At 34.9% G+C, this 19,225-nt stretch overlaps 1 protein-coding gene across 48 annotated transcripts in view; it reads left to right on the forward strand.

Moving 5' to 3' along the window:
* Positions 1–19,225, forward strand: part of RIMS1 (regulating synaptic membrane exocytosis 1) — a 739,353-nt gene that overhangs the window by 452,864 nt on the left and 267,264 nt on the right. For 3 of the 48 annotated variants that reach the window (XM_056818485.1, XM_056818484.1, XM_056818486.1), the window contains exon 1: positions 12,585–13,155. The exons of 30 other annotated variants lie outside the window; for them this stretch is intronic. In XM_056818485.1, the coding sequence (XP_056674463.1) occupies positions 13,056–13,155 (100 nt within the window). In that variant the 5' untranslated portion in view covers positions 12,585–13,055. Of the gene's footprint in view, positions 1–12,577; positions 13,156–19,225 lie in introns of those variants that run through there. 15 more of the 48 variants (XM_056818493.1, XM_056818494.1, XM_056818496.1 and 12 more) reach the window with 10 other exon arrangements.

Genomic DNA, 19,225 nt, shown 5'->3' on the forward strand with positions numbered 1-19,225 from the left:
AGATTTTAGGTAAAATCTATTTTTTCATAGATTAACTTAAGTAAAGTCCTTGATTGATTCGCAGAACACTAATAATTGAACTTTTGTTTTCTAGACCCAGTTTTGATTTTTCTCCAGCTCATTTTTACTTTAAGTGAGTTGAAACAAATTTGATCAATAATGGGAATAATTCAATTTTGCACCAACTCTATACTATAATTCACCAACTGGTTGAGATAGAAAAACAAGGCGAGTATAACTATTCCAGGAGTAATTGTCTAGGAAAGACCTAAGGAGTGGAGGGATTAAAAGTCTTGGGGAAGATTAACACTGGTGGGGGCCATGAATCAGAGAGAAATTTAATAAGATTATGATAAGATAAGGAATTTTGAGGTTCAAAAAAGTGGCAATGTAACACTTGTGGACAATAGAAAGATCAATAATATGACCAACTTCTCATGTAACTGAGATGGCATGAAGGAGTAGATCCTCAGAATTAAGTAAATTGGGGAGCATCAATATGTCTGTGTTAGTGTGAGATCAGGAGTATAGGTGTGAAACTGGTATTATACCATTTTAGGAAAGAAGGAGAATGTCCTAGATGCCTGTAGATGGCAGCTGTTAGAATCTAGACTGGATGATAAATAAGGATTAAATGAAAATCAAAGGAGAAAAGGATTACTAAAGGAGGAAGAATCTACTGGTAGCAATGGGGAGCAAGAAGTATTTTAAACCTCTTACCTTGACCAATGAGTTACTAGGTATTAATGAATGTTGCACCATTATTGGACAAAGTGACCAGAGTCTCATAAGCAAGAGATTCAGTTTCAGTTATATCAAGGTGGAGGGAATGAGAAAGGTAAAGTTTTAAGAAGAAGGTAAATTTGTTAATGGATGAGTAGACATTACCAAGAGTACAGTGTAAGTAGTGTATAGATTTGAAACAGAATATGTTTGAGGGAAGAGTAGAGAAAATAGAAGCAAAATGGGAATTGAGAAGCTCTTTCTCTTAATTATCAGTTATCATCATCCCATTTACTCAGAGTTTTGAACTTATTCCATCTTTGATTCTTCTCTTTTCCTAATAATGTTTTTTTAATTCCTTGGTTTACCTAGTCTGTCTTAACTCATTCTTTATTTCAATGTTCTCTATTCTTATAGGATGATGTCATGTTTATCCCTCTTCTGTTACTACCTTTACTTCCGTCTTCAATACATATCTATTTTAAAACCTACATTGGTTGGTTAATTTTTTCTAAACTGACAACAGTCTCTTTAGAAAAATTTTATCCTTTTTCTTCTCATTAGAATTTTCTTTTCTGTCATAAGTATTCCATTTTTGAAGGATTTTTATCCATAAGTTGCTCAAAATAATCATTTCTCTGTTTCCTTTGAAATCTCTTTCGTAATAACTGACTATGAATTACAGATTATGTTTGATTTTCCTCTTCTTTTCCATCATATATCCTAAGAAAAAGCAATCATTCCCCATGCTTTATTAATACCCCCTGATACATGGTTTTCATCATTTCTACTTTAGTACTACTGATCTGAAAGTAAAAAAAAAAGTGTCTGTTATCAAATTATAGATTTGTGTTCCTATATAGGCTGTAGAATTCATTATAGCCATCAATTCTGAATTGTTGATGTATACTAACCCATGAGTTGGCTATAGCTGTATATGGTTCAATTAGTTGGGCTTTCATAGGTCTAAATGACTCACAATGTTGTATGTGATCCAGTCAATTATGCTCTTTCTCCAGTTGGATACTTTTTAAAAACATGCTTTAATGCTAGTTAATCACTAATTATTAAACTTGGATTAATCACAGATTGTCTGTAGAAGAAAGTGTAAAGACATGCAAGCAGCTAGGTACAAATTAAGCACTTTCTGATCAAATGATTCTATTATCAGCTACTTAATCTAACACTGTTTTACTTCACTCATTGACTTTCTTAATATAGTAATTTGCATGCCAAAAAGCTTCAGCTTGTTTGTAACTCTTTATCTATTTCAGTATTCTGGCTTTTGGCAAATTAGAGACAATTTGGCACCAAATGCCTTGACTATGGTCTGAAATTTGCCAGAAAGATGTTAAGTGCTTCTTTAGCATTCTAGTTTAGTTCTTGAAGTGTTCTTTATTGGCATCCTCTCCATATTTTTCACAAGTGAAAACTTGTTTTTTTTTTCTTTTCTTCTTCAAAATTTGCCTCTGCCCCTAACAAGCTCTATGAGAGCAAGGGATGCTGTTTGTAGTATGGGATAATCTTTATCCAACAAGGACTACTTTTTAATTTCCACCTTCTGTTTGAACCCTAGGATAATATAAATGTCATTCTGAAACAATCCATTTGAGATTTCATTAAATTATGTTCTCCAAAATAAATAAATAAATAATGCTCTTTATTTTCCAGCTTCTTTCCAACTTCTTAAAAATACAGTGCTTCTCCTAGGTAGTGAAAGTTTCATTATAGGTAACAAAATCACCACCCCCATTTTACAGTTGAAACTAAAGCTATCATAGATGTTACTCAAAAGTGACATTGCCAAAAAATGTTGGGCCAAGGACTCAAACTCAAATCTTTGGAATCCATGCTGCCTCTCTATAAGAAATGCCAATGTTTAAACATTTCTAGAAATTTCGAAAGCCTCTAAACAAGAATAAGATCAGTCAAGGAAGATAGTCCTTGAAAACAACCCAAGAAAACCTAATTATAAAAACAAAAGTCCTAACTTTTTACATGGCACACTTCTCATTATTTTATAATCTTTAATACTCCTTGTAAATTTATGTATCCAAACACAGAAAAAGTAAATATCACACATACAAAATACATATATTTATGTACATATACATGCATACACAGAGAGAAAATTTTATGACTGATTTCATTGTCATTCAGTCATGTCCAACTCTCTATGACTCCATTTTTGAGGTTTTATTGGCAAAAATACTTTGTGATTTTCTTCTCCAGCTCATTTTATCTATGAGATATTGAGGCAAACAATGTTAAGTGACTTGCCCAAGGTCACCCAGCAAATAAGTACTTCAGGCCAGATTTGAACTCAGGGAGGTAAGGTTTCCTGATTCCAAGCTTAGTATCCTATACATTGTGACACCTTGGTGCATATATAATCCAGATGTAAAAGTTAAATTTGATAGATAAGATCACCATAATTGCAATACTTATTGCTACAGATTTTTTAATGTTTTTTTTTTCAGTTACATGGAGAAATAAGTTTTGACACTTGTTTTTTGACATTTTAAAATTCAGATTTTCTCCCTTTCTTCCTCTACCCACAATGTAGTGAATAGTCTGATATAGGTTATACTCATACTTTCATGTAATACATGTTTTCATATTGCTCATGTCATTATAGAAGACATATAATCATAAATCCAAAAAAAATCTCATGCAGGATATATAGTGGAAGATGGCATGCTTTGAACTGCCCTCAGATTCCAATAGTTCCTTCTTTGTCTATAGATAGCATTTTCTTTATGAGTCCCTTGTGGTTATCTTGAAGACTTGTTTTGCCAATAGTGACTTAGTCCTTCACAATTAATCACTGATAATACTTTTGTTACTGTAAACATTGTTCCACTGTTTCTACTCACTTCACTTTGTATCAGTTCATATAGATCTTTAGATCTTTTCAGGTTTTTATGAACTCATTCTGTTCATTATTCATTATAGCACAATAGTATTTGGTCACAACCATATACCACGACTTCTTCATCTATTCCCCAACAGATGGACAACCATCAGTTTCCAATTCTTTGTCACTAGTTACAGCCTTTTGAAGAATTTTCCTTGGGAACTATTCAACTTCCTTAAGCTATTCTATTTCCAGTGCTAAGTAGCTATAAATTATCCGAGGAATTGCCTTTCAAAGACTTAGAACACCAAAGAAAAGTATAACTTAACATTTCACCAGCATGGTGATGCTAAACATCATGAATACTTGCAGCATTTTTGTTTTTGTTTTTTCAGTTCTGACATGCTCTAAAATCATGAGCTCATTTTATACTACACATTTGAAGTTTGTCATAACTTGTTTCTCTTTGGCACAGAGCTATAATTTGGTTGGTTCATAGAATTCCACGTGTGGAAGCTTCTTTCACTCATGAAGATCAGCAACTTGCCTGTAGCTCAGGGTCTTAATTGTCTAGGGCATGTAGCAGTTAAGTGATTTTCCCAGGGTCACACAAATAGTAAATCTCAACAATGTCTGAACTTGGGGCTTCTTGAAACTAAGACTTGGTCCTCTATACACTTCCTGATGGTACTTCTCCTACTAATTCATATTATTAGTTTTGGACATGACCTCTGATTTCATGGGTAGAGAGAATTTCTTGTAAGGAATGTTATTACCAATTCATATAGGTGCCTATTTTGCAATGTATTCTTAAAGAGTTTTCTGAGTACTAAGAGGCTAAATAACTTGCCCAGGATCACAAATCCAGTATGTATTAGTAGTGAACCCAAATTCTGGTTCTCCTGACCAGAAGGAATTATTATATCATGATTATAATAATAATAACTAGCATTTTTATATCACACAAAATCCTTAACATATATCATCTTTTATCCTCACAAAATTCCTAGAGTTGATACTATTATTATCCTTATTTTTCACAGGAGGAAACTGAAGCAGACAGAATAAGTAATTTGCCCAATTTTACAATGCCTATAAGTGCCCAAGATTGTATATGAGCTTAAGTCTTTTTGACCCTGGGCCCGTTTTTCTGTCCACTATAGTACTGGCTGCCTCTAGTCAGGTTAAAGATGAACTTTACTACTTTCTCAAGGCATCCTCTATGCTCACTTTGCCTCCTTTGGTGAGATCTCTCCATTTTGTGCTTTTAAGAATAACTTCTATTTCACCAAGATACAAAAAGTTCAAATCCTATTTGATATTTAGTGTTTTCTTCTTGGTAGTAGTTTTAAGGATTTTAATTGATGTGATATACAATATTGCTACGGTTTAGCAGTATCAGCTATGTTTGAATATCAAAGTTCAACTTATATGGAATACTCAAATTCCTTAGATGGAATAATCAAAAAGGAAGAGCAATCAGGCCTTTGATTAAGAGTCCTTGCAAATATGCCCTGACATCAGCATGAGTTCTCAATGCTCCATGAGATGAGAAAAGTGTGTTAATGATTTATTTTACCCCTCACTAGCATTAATGCTTTCTTTCATTTTAATTATGGACCCTTGTGAAGGTATACAATTCTGCATTTCTGAGCTACTTAAATAGAAGGTCCATTTATGATTGAAAGAAACCAAAATTCAAAAAAGCAGAAATTTTGAAGAAGCATTTACTGGTTATTAATTAATTTTTATAAGTTTAGAATTTTCCTGGTTGGCAGAATAATATGTGTTTGAAGAAAACACCAATTATATTTCATAATTTATTTTCCAGTATACTTAATAACCATTTAGAAATGTGATAATTCACTACCACAATGATTCCATGATTTTGATCTTGCTTATTTTAATGACTCATCTTTCCCTAATTTGATATTTTGTGTTAATATCACTATTGTATAATTCTTCTGGTTTATGTTTCATTTCCTTCTTTATGTGATATCTGCAATTAATTTTAAATGATTTCATGAGGCTTTCATGACTATATTTTTTAAACTCCCAAATCTGGATTAACCAGCTTTGCCTTTCTATCACAGTTGAACAAGCTTTTTAGATTGTATGCTTATTTTATTTTAACACAGCTGATAGCAAAGGTTATGAAGAAAAATTTGTAGCCAGTGGCAACCTTTATCATTTTCTTGGATTATGACAAGGCTCAAAATCCACTAAGACAAACAGCATGTATTTAGTAATTAGAATTTGTGACACAGGCTAATCTGCACTTGTGTGCTATTATTTAATGTATGATTTTCTATTTTTTTTTTTGGTTCTCAATTATTCAAGAGATATGTGGTTTATTGTAATCCTCATAAAAATGCACATATGCTCTTACATTTATTTTGAATTATAAACACGTTCTTATGTCTAGACAATCAACAAACAATAAATCAAGACTTGATTTGTAGCTTGTCAATTTCTGAAGTGTAAATGCTGACGCTGGAAATTTAACAACTGGCTTTGAAAAGTCAGTAGAAGAGGCAGTTAGGTGGCACAGTGGATTGAGTGCCAGGCTTGAAGTCAGGAAGACTCATCTTCCTCATCAATTCAATTCTGACCTGGGAAGGGAAGGGAAGGGAAGGGAAGGGAAGGGAAGGGAAGGGAAGGGAAGGGAAGGAAGGGAAGGGAAGGGAAGGGAAGGGAAGGGAAGGGAAGGGAAGGGAAGGGAAGGGAAGGGAAGGGAAGGGAAGGGAAGGGAAGGGAAGGGAAGGGAGGGAAGGGAAGGGAAGGGAGGGAAGGGAAGGGAAGAGAAAGGGAAGAGAAAGGGAAGAGAAAGGGAAGAGAAAGGGAAGGGAAAGGGAAGGGAAGGGAAGGGAAAGGGAAGGGAAGGGAAGGGAAGGGAAGGGAAGGGAAGGGAAGGGAAGGGAAGGGAAGGGAAGGGAAGGGAAGGGAAGGGAAGGGAAGGGAAGGGAAGGGAAGGGAAGGGAAGGGAAGGGAAGGGAAGGGAAGGGAAGGGAAGGGAAGGGAAGGGAAGGGAAGGGAAGGGAAAGGGAAGGAAAGGAAAGGAAAGGAAAGGAAAGGAAAGGAAAGGAAAGGAAAGGAAAGGAAAGGAAAGGAAAGGAAAGGAAAGGAAAGGAAAGGAAAGGAAAGGAAAGGAAAGGAAAGGAAAGGAAAGGAAAGGAAAGGAAAGGAAAGGAAAGGAAAGGAAAGGAAAGGAAAGGAAAGGAAAGAAAAGGAAGAGGTAGGGAGGGAGGGAGAAATGAGAAAAGGAGGGAAGAAGGAAGGAAGGAAGGAAGGAAGGAAGGAAGGAAGGAAGGAAGGAAGGAAGGAAGGAAGGAAGGAAGGAAGGAAGGAAGGAAGGAAGGAAGGAGGGAAGGAAGGAAGGAAGGAAGGAGGGAAGGAAGGAAGGAAGGAAGGAAGGAAGGAAGCAAGGAAGGAAGGAAGGAGGGAAGGAAGGAAGCAAGGAAGGAAGGAAGGAAGGAAGGAAGGAAGGAAGGAAGGAAGGAAGGAAGGAAGGAAGGAAGGAAGGAAGGAAGAAAAGTAGGAGCTGGTTCCAGCACATCACTATTGCATATCTCCCTCAAAGGAGATGTTAAAATATAGAATGATCACCTGTGAGGTATATTAAAGAAAGATAGAATCCTGTTCAGTCCTTTGAGACAGTATGAGGATATGGCAATATTTATTGGTGAAATTCTTTCCTAGCATCATGGAGAAGAAAAGGAAAGATTTTCATTAAGATCTGTAATTTCTCCCCAAAGAGTTTTATGTTCACCATAAAAAGACATATTGGATTTGGAGTAATAGATAGAAAATAATACAAGAGAAATCCATAGGATTAAAAACCTAGAAGTTATCATAGGTGTGAGTCTAATTAATAATCACTTACCAAGCATCTACTATATGCCAAGCACTATGGTAGGCCCTGAGGACAACAAAGACAAATAAATGTAATTAATCCATCAACAAACATTTGATAAATGCCTACTATGTTTGAGATACTGTACTAAATGCTTGAGATACACAAAGAAGGGGGCAAAACAGCATTCGAATCTATGATTACATGTAAATAAAGATATAGTTACCAGACACATGAAGCTACCTATGTCTTAAAATTGATTTCCCTCACCTCTATCCCATGGGTCTAATAGTAAAATCAGGCATGTAGAATGCACCACTGATATCAATACTAGCTTGCTTCTTGTTTCCCATCCTGTATATCCTGTCTGCCTTCCATAACTCATATACCTAATCTTCTACTCAACTGTCTGACTCTTCCTTAAGTCATTTGCAAGCTTTCATCCTAGCATTCAATAGATAGTTGATCTCTTTGCTTCTCTTAAGCCCCTTCAGTCTATATCTGACATTATTATCTAGTACTTTTCAGTCCCTATCTTTCCTACCCTGGTTTTACTATTAACTTCTAAACTTACGTAGCTGTATCTTGAATGCCTATTTAGCTTCTGCTCTAGTTAATTATCACTTTTAATTAATATTTCATTTTAACAATTCTCACATGAACCTTGACCTTGTCTCATTTTGGTTTGAATGAATTATATGTTTGGATCTCTTGAGGAAATTCTTTCCATATATTTATATAGTTTTTGATCCAAGGTGGGGCTGGCATGTTTTAAGTAAAATCATTGGATTTACAGCTGGTAGGAACTTCAGTAACCAGCTAATCCAACACTGTCATTCTATAAACCAATTTACTAATATACAAAGTAGTGTCCAAAGTCACACAGGTCATTTATAATGACCCATGATGAGGACTCAGGTCTTCTGATTCCAAACCCACTATTTTCTACTTTATCTCTCAGTTGAATGTAAATACCTTAAGGTCAGGAATCATTCTCCCTTTTTGCATTTGATTGATAGATTTGGCACGTTAAAGATAAGGTCATACATACATAGATAAATCTGAGTGGTGAATGACACAAACTAATAATTATCGATTATTTCTCCTACCTAATGTTAAAGCAATGTAGGATACTGGAAATAGTATTAGACTATTCAATATTTTCATTAAGATCTGTAATTTTGACTTCAAATAGTTTTATGTCCACCATAAAAAGATATATTAGGTTTGGAGTAATAGATAAGAAATAATACAGGAGAAATCCATGGGGTTGAAAACCTAGAAGTCATTGAAGATGTCATTCAAATCAATAACCACATATCAAGCATCTGCTATAAGCCAAGCACTATGGCAGGTAGTGAGGATGCAAAGATAATCAATAAACCATTAATCAATCAATAATCCATCCAAAAGTCTTTATTAAGTGTCTACTATGTTCTAGACATTGCACTAGGCACTAGGGATACAAATACAAAAATTAAAACAATGTTGACATTTAGGGAGTCTATATTCTATCAGAAGAAATAGCTTACATTTTAAATTTAGCTAGGTGGCAGTGGAAAGAGTGTTGGCCTTGGAGTCAGGAAGATCTGAGGTCAGATTTTACCTAAGTTATTTATTAGCTATGTGTCCCTTGGCAAGTCATTGAAAGTTTCTGACCCTCAGTTTCCTCTTAGGGCTATTGCAAAGACAACTGTTGATCAAGGATTAGAGCATTGAGCCTGCAGTTAGGAAGACCTGATTTCAAATTCAGCCTCAGAAAATTCCCAGCTCTGTGCAAATAAGTCTTGGGCAAATAAGTCACTTAACCTCTGTATATCTAGCAGGAAAGTAGGTGGCTCAGGGAACAGAGTGCTGGACCTGAAGTCAGGAATACCCAAGTTCAATTCGAACCTTTGACACTTTCTAAGTGTATGACACTGAATATGTCACTTAACATTTGTGTGGATAGAATTTTGCTTCCCAGAGACTCTCCCAGAATCCCAGTTATGTATCTACATAATGTACTTATATTGGGGAAATATAAGTTTTGTGTAACTCCTCCCTTGATCTCTTATTCCCAGGATGCATCTGGAAAAGTTGGCTTTATGCCAGCAGGAGAATCTACACATGTGGTTTTACTTTTTGTTAGATAAATAGGTTTGAACTTCTATTTCTTTTAGTTTATTTTCTTTCTACTTTAAGTAATTATTAATAAACCTTCTAATATATAATACTTGGAGTTATTGGATATTAATTTAAATCTTACACCTCTGATTGTCTAAGAAAAGGATCAACTGGATCCATTGCAGAAAGAAATGACAAATGAGCATCCTTACCAAGAAAACCCCATGTATAGTAATAGTACATATGGTCATGAAGAGTCAGAAAAGAATGAAATGACTGAAAAAATAAGAAAATTGGGATAATATAGCACCAGTCCTACATTATGGGTTAGGTCAAACCATATGGACTAGGTTTTTGAAAATGTTTCTGGCGTTGGGCCTTATCTTCATGGTTATCATATTTAACAAATGCTGTTCCACTTTTTTATTTCTAAAACCAAAGTTGCCACAGTAGCTAGATGGCACAGGTCTGGAGTCAAGAAGGCTCAAGAAGATTCAAATGTGACATCAGACATTTACTAGCTTTATGACTCTGAGCAAGTTACTTAACCCTCATTGACTCAGTTTCCTTATCTGTCAAATGAACTGGAGAAGGAAATAGCAAACCACTCTGGTATCTTTGCCAAGAAAACCCCAACCGGGATCATGAAAAGTAAAATATGACTAGAAAAATCGAATAGCAAAAAAGTTGTCACCATTTTATAAAAGTTCAAGAATTCTGGGTCCCCTACAGAGCCTACTCTTGAAAATTGTATGAACATTCATTCTTTTCAGTTTTGAGTATTGTTATTAATGGAGTTATTAATTAAAAAGAGCTGAACTCAGAAGTCAGATCAGCTAAGCAAAACAAAGTGTCATTTCCAGTGGGTTAACTTTCATCTGTAGTCATTTACAGCTTTGGATGTTGGCTTTCTTTCTGCTCCGTGATTTATAATCAATCTCACTATTTTAAATAACTTAATGTATCTGTTAGTATAGGTACACTTTGTCCTTCTGTACTTGGCATAAGGTTTTTCAGAGCAATTCAGAGGATGTGACATAAATGAGTCATTGAGCACAAATATTCACAGAGTTTTGAAAATGGCTGGCCAATAAAAGTCAGAGAATAGCAAGTAGAATATAACCCTTGATTTCTTGATATCCTGGTGATGGATGATCCCTTATCTGTCCTTAGTGTTTATACCGATAATGAAAATATAAGAACCAAATCAATATTAATTGAAAGTGACCTTGGGTTGAGTTTGAGCTTCTAAAATCAGTTTCATTTTGAATATGCAGTTAATAAGAGTCTAGAACAGGAAAAAAATAGTTTCTGATATATTCAGGAAAAAATCTTCACATTGAAATTGTTGTAATTCAATTAAGGTAAGTTCCTTCAGTAATCTCAGTTTGACATTAATTCAAAGATGGTGCTGTGGTGTAATGAAAAGTAGAAAGAATGAATATATATATGCATATATATATATATATATATATTAGCTTACATCAAATTACAGTCTGGGGCACATCATTTAAAGGAATTGTTCCTTTGGTGTTCCCAGCTGCCAAAGAGGACTACCTCTTAGGGGAATTATAAAAATCAAAACAGCTTAGTACCTCAGTGGGTAGAGTATTGAATTTGGAGTCAAGAAGATCTGAGTTCAAATCCTGCCTCAGATATTTACTAGCTATGTGACTCTGGGCAATCCTTTTAACTTCCATTTCCTCATAGGAAAATTGGGGATAACAAGTGTAACTTTCTCACTGGATTGTTTCAAGAATGAAATCAGATAAAATATTTCCAGTGCTTTGCAAACTATAAAAGGTTATGTAATGCTAGTTATTATTATCAATACAGATAAGGATGCTTTAAAAGAGTTAAATGATCGTATCCATATGAGACATCTTCATTATCAACACTAGAATCTATATAAAGGGAAAGAAATGGATAAGCATTTATCAAGGCCTGATATGTAGTTTAAGAGCATTATAAATGGTATCTCATTTGATTGTTACAAAAACTCTATGATGTAGGTTCTATTATGATCCACATTTTAGAGCTGAGGAAACTGAGCAGAAGTCAAGTAATTTGCCCAGGGTTACACAGCTAGTGAGTGGCTAAGGTAGAATTTGAACTCAAGTCTTCCTTACTTCCAGCCCAGCATTCTATCTACTGTACTTCCTAGGTGACATACAAACAAAAAGGACAAACAAAAGTTTTCAGAAGGACATGCTAAATTGTGGTGTAGTTTGTTTTATGGATATGGACCTGTAATTTCATCAATTTAGGGAAGAAGTTTTGTGAAAATTTCCTCCACTCATGTCCATCTCTGCCTTTTTCTGTAATTGTAGTTTTTGACTTGGCCTAGGGCACTGAGAGGCTAATCGACTTTTCCAGAATCACAGATCCTGTATGTATCAAAGAAATAATTTTGAACCTAGAATTTTCTAATGTCAAGACTAACTTCCTATACACTAAGCTACCTTTCTGCTCTTTCTAGAAAAGATATGTTTAATATAATTTTATAGTCTTCTACCCAGAAGAATAAAGGTATGGGCAAAGCACACTTTCCATCTCTTTAACATATATTTTTGCCTTAATTTAAGTTTATTATTTCCATATGATATTAGTGTTGTTCACTTCATAAGTAGATACTGTCATTGCTTTGTATTTCAGTAACTGCTAGAGAAGAGCTTGTTAAGGAAATGACTGATGTGGAAAATGCCAGTTATTTGTAGAAAGGCCCCATGCTTATACAAGTAAAGTGAAACAAGAAAAAGCAACCTGCCTAAAAGCTTTGCATACTAGAATGGGAAGGCTATATAAAGTTCACCTAATTTCAAATGTTGTAAAGAATAAATCTTTCTTTCATGAAGAATTCTTTAAAAAAAAAGTCAGATAATGTTTTGGCTTAATTGTCTGTAATCTTACAGTAAAAAAAAAAAGGTATGCTTAAAAAACTCATTTCAGGGGCTAATGGCCATTTTTTTTATGAGATTCATTTATTTAGTTCTTTCTACAAATAAACTCACAGCAGGGGAAAGGCCACTGGTTAGAGCAATTTGGAAGGGGGAAATAGGTAAACAGAGGGAAAGGCTGGGAGAAGATCGTCATCTGGCAGAGGGATTATTTCCTGACTCCTGTGGATCTGGCTAAGAACCAACTGAGATTCCAATATGCTGCTCCTCAGTAGAATCTACCAATTTCCATAGCACCAGGCCCGCCTAGGATGTAGAACATTATTTTATATCCAAGTCATCCTTCAACTAACTGTCCAGTACCTGCAATGACCTGAGTCAGGCATTCAAAAGAGAGCTATTCTTTGGCCATGGTATTATTTTCTTTCAGTTTCCCTTCTCTGCTTTTGCTAGTCCACTATTTTTCCTCTCATAATGATGCTAGCAGAATGATAGGAGGAACATCTCTTATATTCACTTCTTTGATAAGATCCTCGAGCCCCTGAAGGTGGCTAAAAGCATAAGAATATAATTTCCCAACCTAGATATCTTTGCAAGACTGCCTCTACTTTGACCTGTAATGTGTGCACCTGGAACATCTGTCTCTTCAGAAGGGTGGCGAGGAGTATGGACTGTTGGTCCAGAAGATCAGGGAACTGAGACAAGACTACTATGTGTTGGTAAGCAATGGAGTGAGGAAAAGACACGGGATGGGGCATCCTGATTCATTTTGTTTTCTTTCTAGAGTGTGACAATGTCTGTCTAGAGGGTGACACTGCACCTGGTTCTACAGCCTGGCTATTATGTATTGGATGTTGCATGATTTTTTCCCCTGCTATCTCTTCCAAACAGAACTTCACTTTCTAAAATTCACCATAGTCTCCATCACCTTTTCCCATAAAAATGGGACTGCTGGGTATAGAAAACAACCCCACATAGCGAAGGAGAATCAATTTTTGCATCTTTCTTCTTAAAAGGGTTGAAACCAATAAAAATATATATTAAACACTTGAGATGGCAACATAGTAGTAAGGAATAGAGAACTGGCCTCAGATTCAGGATGATCTCAGTTCAAATCTCACATCTGATGCCAGCTGGCTATGTGACTCGGGTCAAGTCACTTGCATTATCCTAGTTATTGAATATATCTATTCACAATGATAAGAAAGAATTTTGTCACCTGGGAGCTAGCTCTCTGCATGGATGGAATCACAGTTGCATTTTCAAATGCTCATAAATATTTCATTCTATAAGATAATGTATGGAAAGGTATTGGTGTTACAGTGAATTAACTAGATATCATAATGAATGAAAGCATCATATAACCTCATGTTGATCAAATAGGACATAAATGGCAAATGAATCTGATCACTTTACGGGAGAGAACTCATTAACTGGAAATCAAATTTAAAATACAATGCTAGCTTTACCTGCTCAAATCAAAGATGCTATACATGAAATCTGGATTGTACACAAGCAGAAATCTCTCCTCCTACCCTGAGCCAAACCACTTACTTGGATAATGACATGCAATATTTATATATCACTTAAAATTTTGCAAAGAGTTCATATATGTGTGTGTGTGTATCTATATAAATTTCATTTTCTACATTTACTATTTCATCTCCATTAGAACTTTAATCCAGATGCTGTTATTATCCTCATTTTGCAGATGAGGAAACTGAAAGGAGGATGTGCATTTAAATGGATGGCCTAGGGTCTCATAACTACTGATTCTCTGAGGCAAGATTCAAATTGATTTCTTTCTGGCTCTAAGATAAGCTTTTTATCCATTATACTATAACAGTAGTAATAGCAGCAAGAATACAATAAATATCTGATAATTTTATAAAGCTTTAAGATTATATACTATTGGCAGAAAATGCCTCCCAGTGAAGGAAAGAAATTAATAATGATCATCCTTTGTTGTTATTGTTTAGTCGTTTTCAGCCATGTCTGACTCTCTGTGACTCCAGTTAGGGTATTCTTGGCAAATTAATTAAAGCAATTTTCCATTTCCTCCTCAAGCTCATTTGACAGATGAGGAAACTAAGGCAAACAGGTTAAGTGAGTTGCCCAGAGCTACAAAGCTAGAAAATGTCTGAAGCCAGATTTGAACTCAGGAAGATGAGGATTCCTGACTGCTGTCCTGGCACTTTGTCCAACATGCCACCCAGCTGCCAATAATCATCCTATTTTTCCAAAATATTTAAATGAATGACAGTGTCAGAGTAACTCTAGGTTTTTGAATATGCATGTGGGGTGGCAGCAAACTGTACTACTTATGAAATATTCTCAAACTTGTTGGTTGGCTCCAGAGGACAGACCTAGAAATGGAGGAACAAGCCTAGGTGGAGGTCATTGAGAGATATATTTAGACTTAATTCTAATGAAGGACTCCATATTGATCATAGCTATGAAAAAAGTATAAAAATAGAATTCAAAGCCTAGTATGATATCTAATTACCTTTGGTGATAGTAGATTATCTAATTAAAACAATAATAGCAGTAGTTGTAGCTAGCATTTATTCAGTGCTTTCAGGTTTACAAAACATTTTACAAATATTATCTCATTTTGTCTTCCCCAAAACTCTAGAAAGTAGGAATGATTATTATCCCCATGTTGCACATGAAGAAACTGAAGCCGACAGGGGTTAAGTGACTTGCCTAGAATCTCACAACTAATAAGAATCTGGGGCCAAATTTGAACTAAGGTCTTCCAGGTGCAGTGTTCTATGCAATGTACCACTTACATGAGTTCATAAGAGGCATTAACAGAGCTTATTAGAGACCTTCAAGAGTACCCTAGGTGACTTGTCAAAAATGTTGCAAAGGAGATTCTTGTTCAGATACAGGTTGAACCTGATGGCTTCTGGGGTGCTTTCCAACTCTGAGAGAGTATGGTTATATTCAATCAATATTTCTAATATAATGTATTTCCTCTCAAGGGAACTCAATAGGTAGTGGATTGAAATGGTCACTGTACAAAATGTGTTTTCAAGCTATCAACTCGTATTTCTCAAATGTGGTGAATATGATGACTAACACAAGATGGACAAGCAGGACGATTTTAGTTAGTCATACATGTCAAATTGTCTCTAAGTTAAGTTGATGGAACAATGCAGCTAGGGATAGCAAATGGAGGGAGGTCAGAAACATAGGTCTACAGTTTTAGAGCTGGAAGGAACCCCAGGATCTCAGCCAATCAATGTTTCTGTTTTAGAGATCAGGAACCTAAGAATCTGAGAGGATAATGATGGGATCCAAGATTCAAAACCAGGCTTTTACATTTCATATATATTTGTTCTGCCATTGTGTCATGCTATTCATCTTGACATTGTGTTAGTGCCACTGGTAATACCAGTTAGCACTGTCTTACAAAATTAAATTAAAGGAGTGCTATGTGGTCTGGAACAGGATCATCGTTATAATCTCATTATCCTTGTGTTTTTAATATCTCTATCCCATTCCTGAGACCCATTTGTTTAATCTGTTGTTGGTCAACTAGAATTAATTAAGCACCTACTATGTGCCACAAAGATAGACTCTGAAGATACAAAAAGAAAGGAAAGACAAAACAAAACGCATTAGTCCTTGCTCTCAGGGAACCCATAGTCCTGGGAAATGGTGGATTTGAATTCCAACCACTTGGATAAAACTCTCTGGATCTCAGTTTCCTCATTTGCAAAATGAGATTGGAATAAATGGCCAGGAAGGCTCCTTAATACCAATCAGTAGAAAGATATTTTTGTATTATTTGTTGGATGTCTAAGAAGCTTAAAGGAAACTAAATGTATTTCAAGTTGTTAAATATAATGATAAATATAATTAACACTGCTTTACAGCTTGCAAAGTGATTTAAATATATATATATGTATACACACACACACATATATATATATATATATATATCTTTGGATCTTTAAAATAACCCTGGGAGATAGCTGCTATTATTATCCCTATTTTAAAGATGAGGAAACTGAGACAGGGAAAGGTTAAAGCACTTGTTATAGGTCATACAACCTGTCAGTGTTAGAGACTGTTATTGAACTTGGGTTTTCCTGAACCTACGTGTAATGTTCTAAGCACTGTACCACCCTAGCTAACATTTTTGTGATACTTTAGGGTTTGCAAAGTGCCTTACAAATATATTTTTAAAAATAATTAAAAAATATATATTCTTACTTTATCCTCAAAAAAAAAACCCTAGGAGGTAAATGTCATGTTATTCTTCAGTCATTTCAATCATATCTGACACTTTGTGACCTCATTTACAGTTTTCTTGGTAGACACTGGAGTGGTTTGAAATTTCTTTCTCCAGCTCATTTTATAGATGATGAAATGGAGTTAAACAAGATTAAATGACTTCCCTGGGGTCACATAGCTAGTAAACGTCTAATGCCAGATAGAAACTCAGAAAGATGAGTCTTCCTGACTCTAGGCTTGGCACTCTCTCCATTGAGCCACCTATCTACCCTTATGGAGAGCATATTGGTGGAAATTCAGGAAAAGCATCTTTTAATAAAATATAAGTTACTATTATTTTGAGGTAAGGATTAAGAATAGTATACAATAAAAATAGAAAGAAAGTAGGAATGTTCATAGGAAATTACAAAACGGGTAGCATAAGAAGCACAGGATCAAGAGCAAAGAAACCAGTGTTTTAGTCCCAGCATTGACAATAGATGGGTAGACTTGGGTAACTGATTTTCCTTTCTCAGTTTCCTATTTTTTAAATTATGGAATTAAATTTTAAAAATCACTAAGGTTTCTTCCAACACTAATTCTATTGTTTTTTAAGAGCCCAGAGAGGTATAAATAAATTAATTACACATGAGACTTCCTGAAAGCAAATTAATTCAATCTTGTCAGTAAAGAGACAATTCTAGTTCTGTTCTAGTCCCCCATATCCAATGGCTTCAGAAATTTGGTAATAATAAATTATTTGATGACACATTGTTATTGCTACAAATGGCATATGGGTTGTAACAAACTAGTAATATCTTGTTTACTCATCTCTTTACTGACAGAATGTAAACTGCTTGAGGGCAACGACTGTTTTATTTTTGCTGATTTCCCTAGTGCCTAATCCAGTGCCAGTTTCATAGAAGATACTATAAAAAATATCAGTTGAAGGATTAAACAAACTGTCCTCATTCTTTATATGTTGTTAAGAACTTTTATATGGCAAAATAATCTTTTTCTTTAATGCTAACTTTCCATGTTATAATCAATACTATGTATTGGTTTCAAGGCAGACAAGTAGTAAGGTGTAGGCAATGGGATTTAAATGTCTTGCTCAGGGTCACACAGATGGGAAGTGTATGAGGTTAGATTGGAACTCAGGACCTCCTGTCTCTAAATCCACTGAACCACCTACCAGCACCTGGTACAGGGGAGAAGAGGAATGCAATATTGCATTCCTCCCCTGTACCAGGCATGTGCTAGAATCAACTCAAATTGATTAATGAGGATCAGTTTTCAAATTTTCTGCATGACCAAGTCACATCTCTAAAATAGGCAAGTTAGAAATGGGGATTAATTCTTTTGCTTTGTTGATGTTTTGAACTTAAGAAAGTGATAGAGAAAATGTTAACAATACAGACTAAACATAAACATGTCATGCTATAATTTCCCACCACCCTTCCCCAAGATCTCATTGTCATACCTTTATCAGCTGACACCTTTGCCTCCAATTTGTCATTTTTTTTAATCTAAGAGCCTGATACTTGACAGAACTTCTTGGTTCTTTTTGGTCTGTTTTAACTTTAACTGAATCACTTAACACTCATGAAAATTTAAGAGAAAGACTATTCTCTCAAACAGGATCAGTGAAAAATCATCTAGTCAGTGCAAAAAATCCTTGTCAAATCACTCAATTTCAATGAGCCTTAAAATCAAAGATTTGACTTACCAAGTCAAAGATGCCTAAGGCTCGGCAAGTCTATGAACTTCCCTTTATAATTTAATAACTCTCCATGAAGAGTTTACTGTCAAATAGATTCAACTGCTTTAAGTACAATCTGCTTTACTGAAAAGGTGTGGAAGATTTTTGAATTTTCATTTTGTCATCATTTTGACTTTTCATTATTATAAAAATCTATAAGCCTTTTACCTAGGAGAAAACAGTAGATGATTTTATGAATATTCTGTGTATATATATATATATATTGTATAGATGATATCAGAATCACCAACACATTCATTTGAATCTGATTGATATATTAAGAGGACTGATTTTAAATAATGTAATATGATAAATGTTATCTACATATCTATTAGTAGCAGATTGAGAGATTTAAAGAATGTTGATTGGTGAATCAGTATGAACCATGAGTGAATGTCTCTCATGTTCTTTATTTTCAACATTTTAACCAATAACCAAGGGGATAGTTATCACATTTCTGTATCCCTCTAAAAGGACTTAATAATATAGTGAATTTTGGAAATGAAGGAAATAAATATTTATCAGGCACCTATTATGTACCAGTTATTATGTTGAGTACCTTTCATATATTATTTCATTTGATCCTCACAACAGCTCTGTGAGGTACATGCTATTATTATTTACATTTTACACATTGAGGAAGCTGAGGAAAATAGAGGTTAAGTGACTTGTCCAGGATCATGCAGCTAGTAAGCGTTTGAGGCTGAATTTGAGCTTGGATTTTTGTGACTCCAAGATCATATGCAGGATCCAAAATAGGCTCTGTAGCACTGAAGCATAGACTTAATGCATTATAATAAAAT

This window comes from Monodelphis domestica, chromosome 2 (genome assembly GCF_027887165.1).
Source record: "Monodelphis domestica isolate mMonDom1 chromosome 2, mMonDom1.pri, whole genome shotgun sequence".
Taxonomy (NCBI): Eukaryota; Metazoa; Chordata; class Mammalia; order Didelphimorphia; family Didelphidae; genus Monodelphis; species Monodelphis domestica.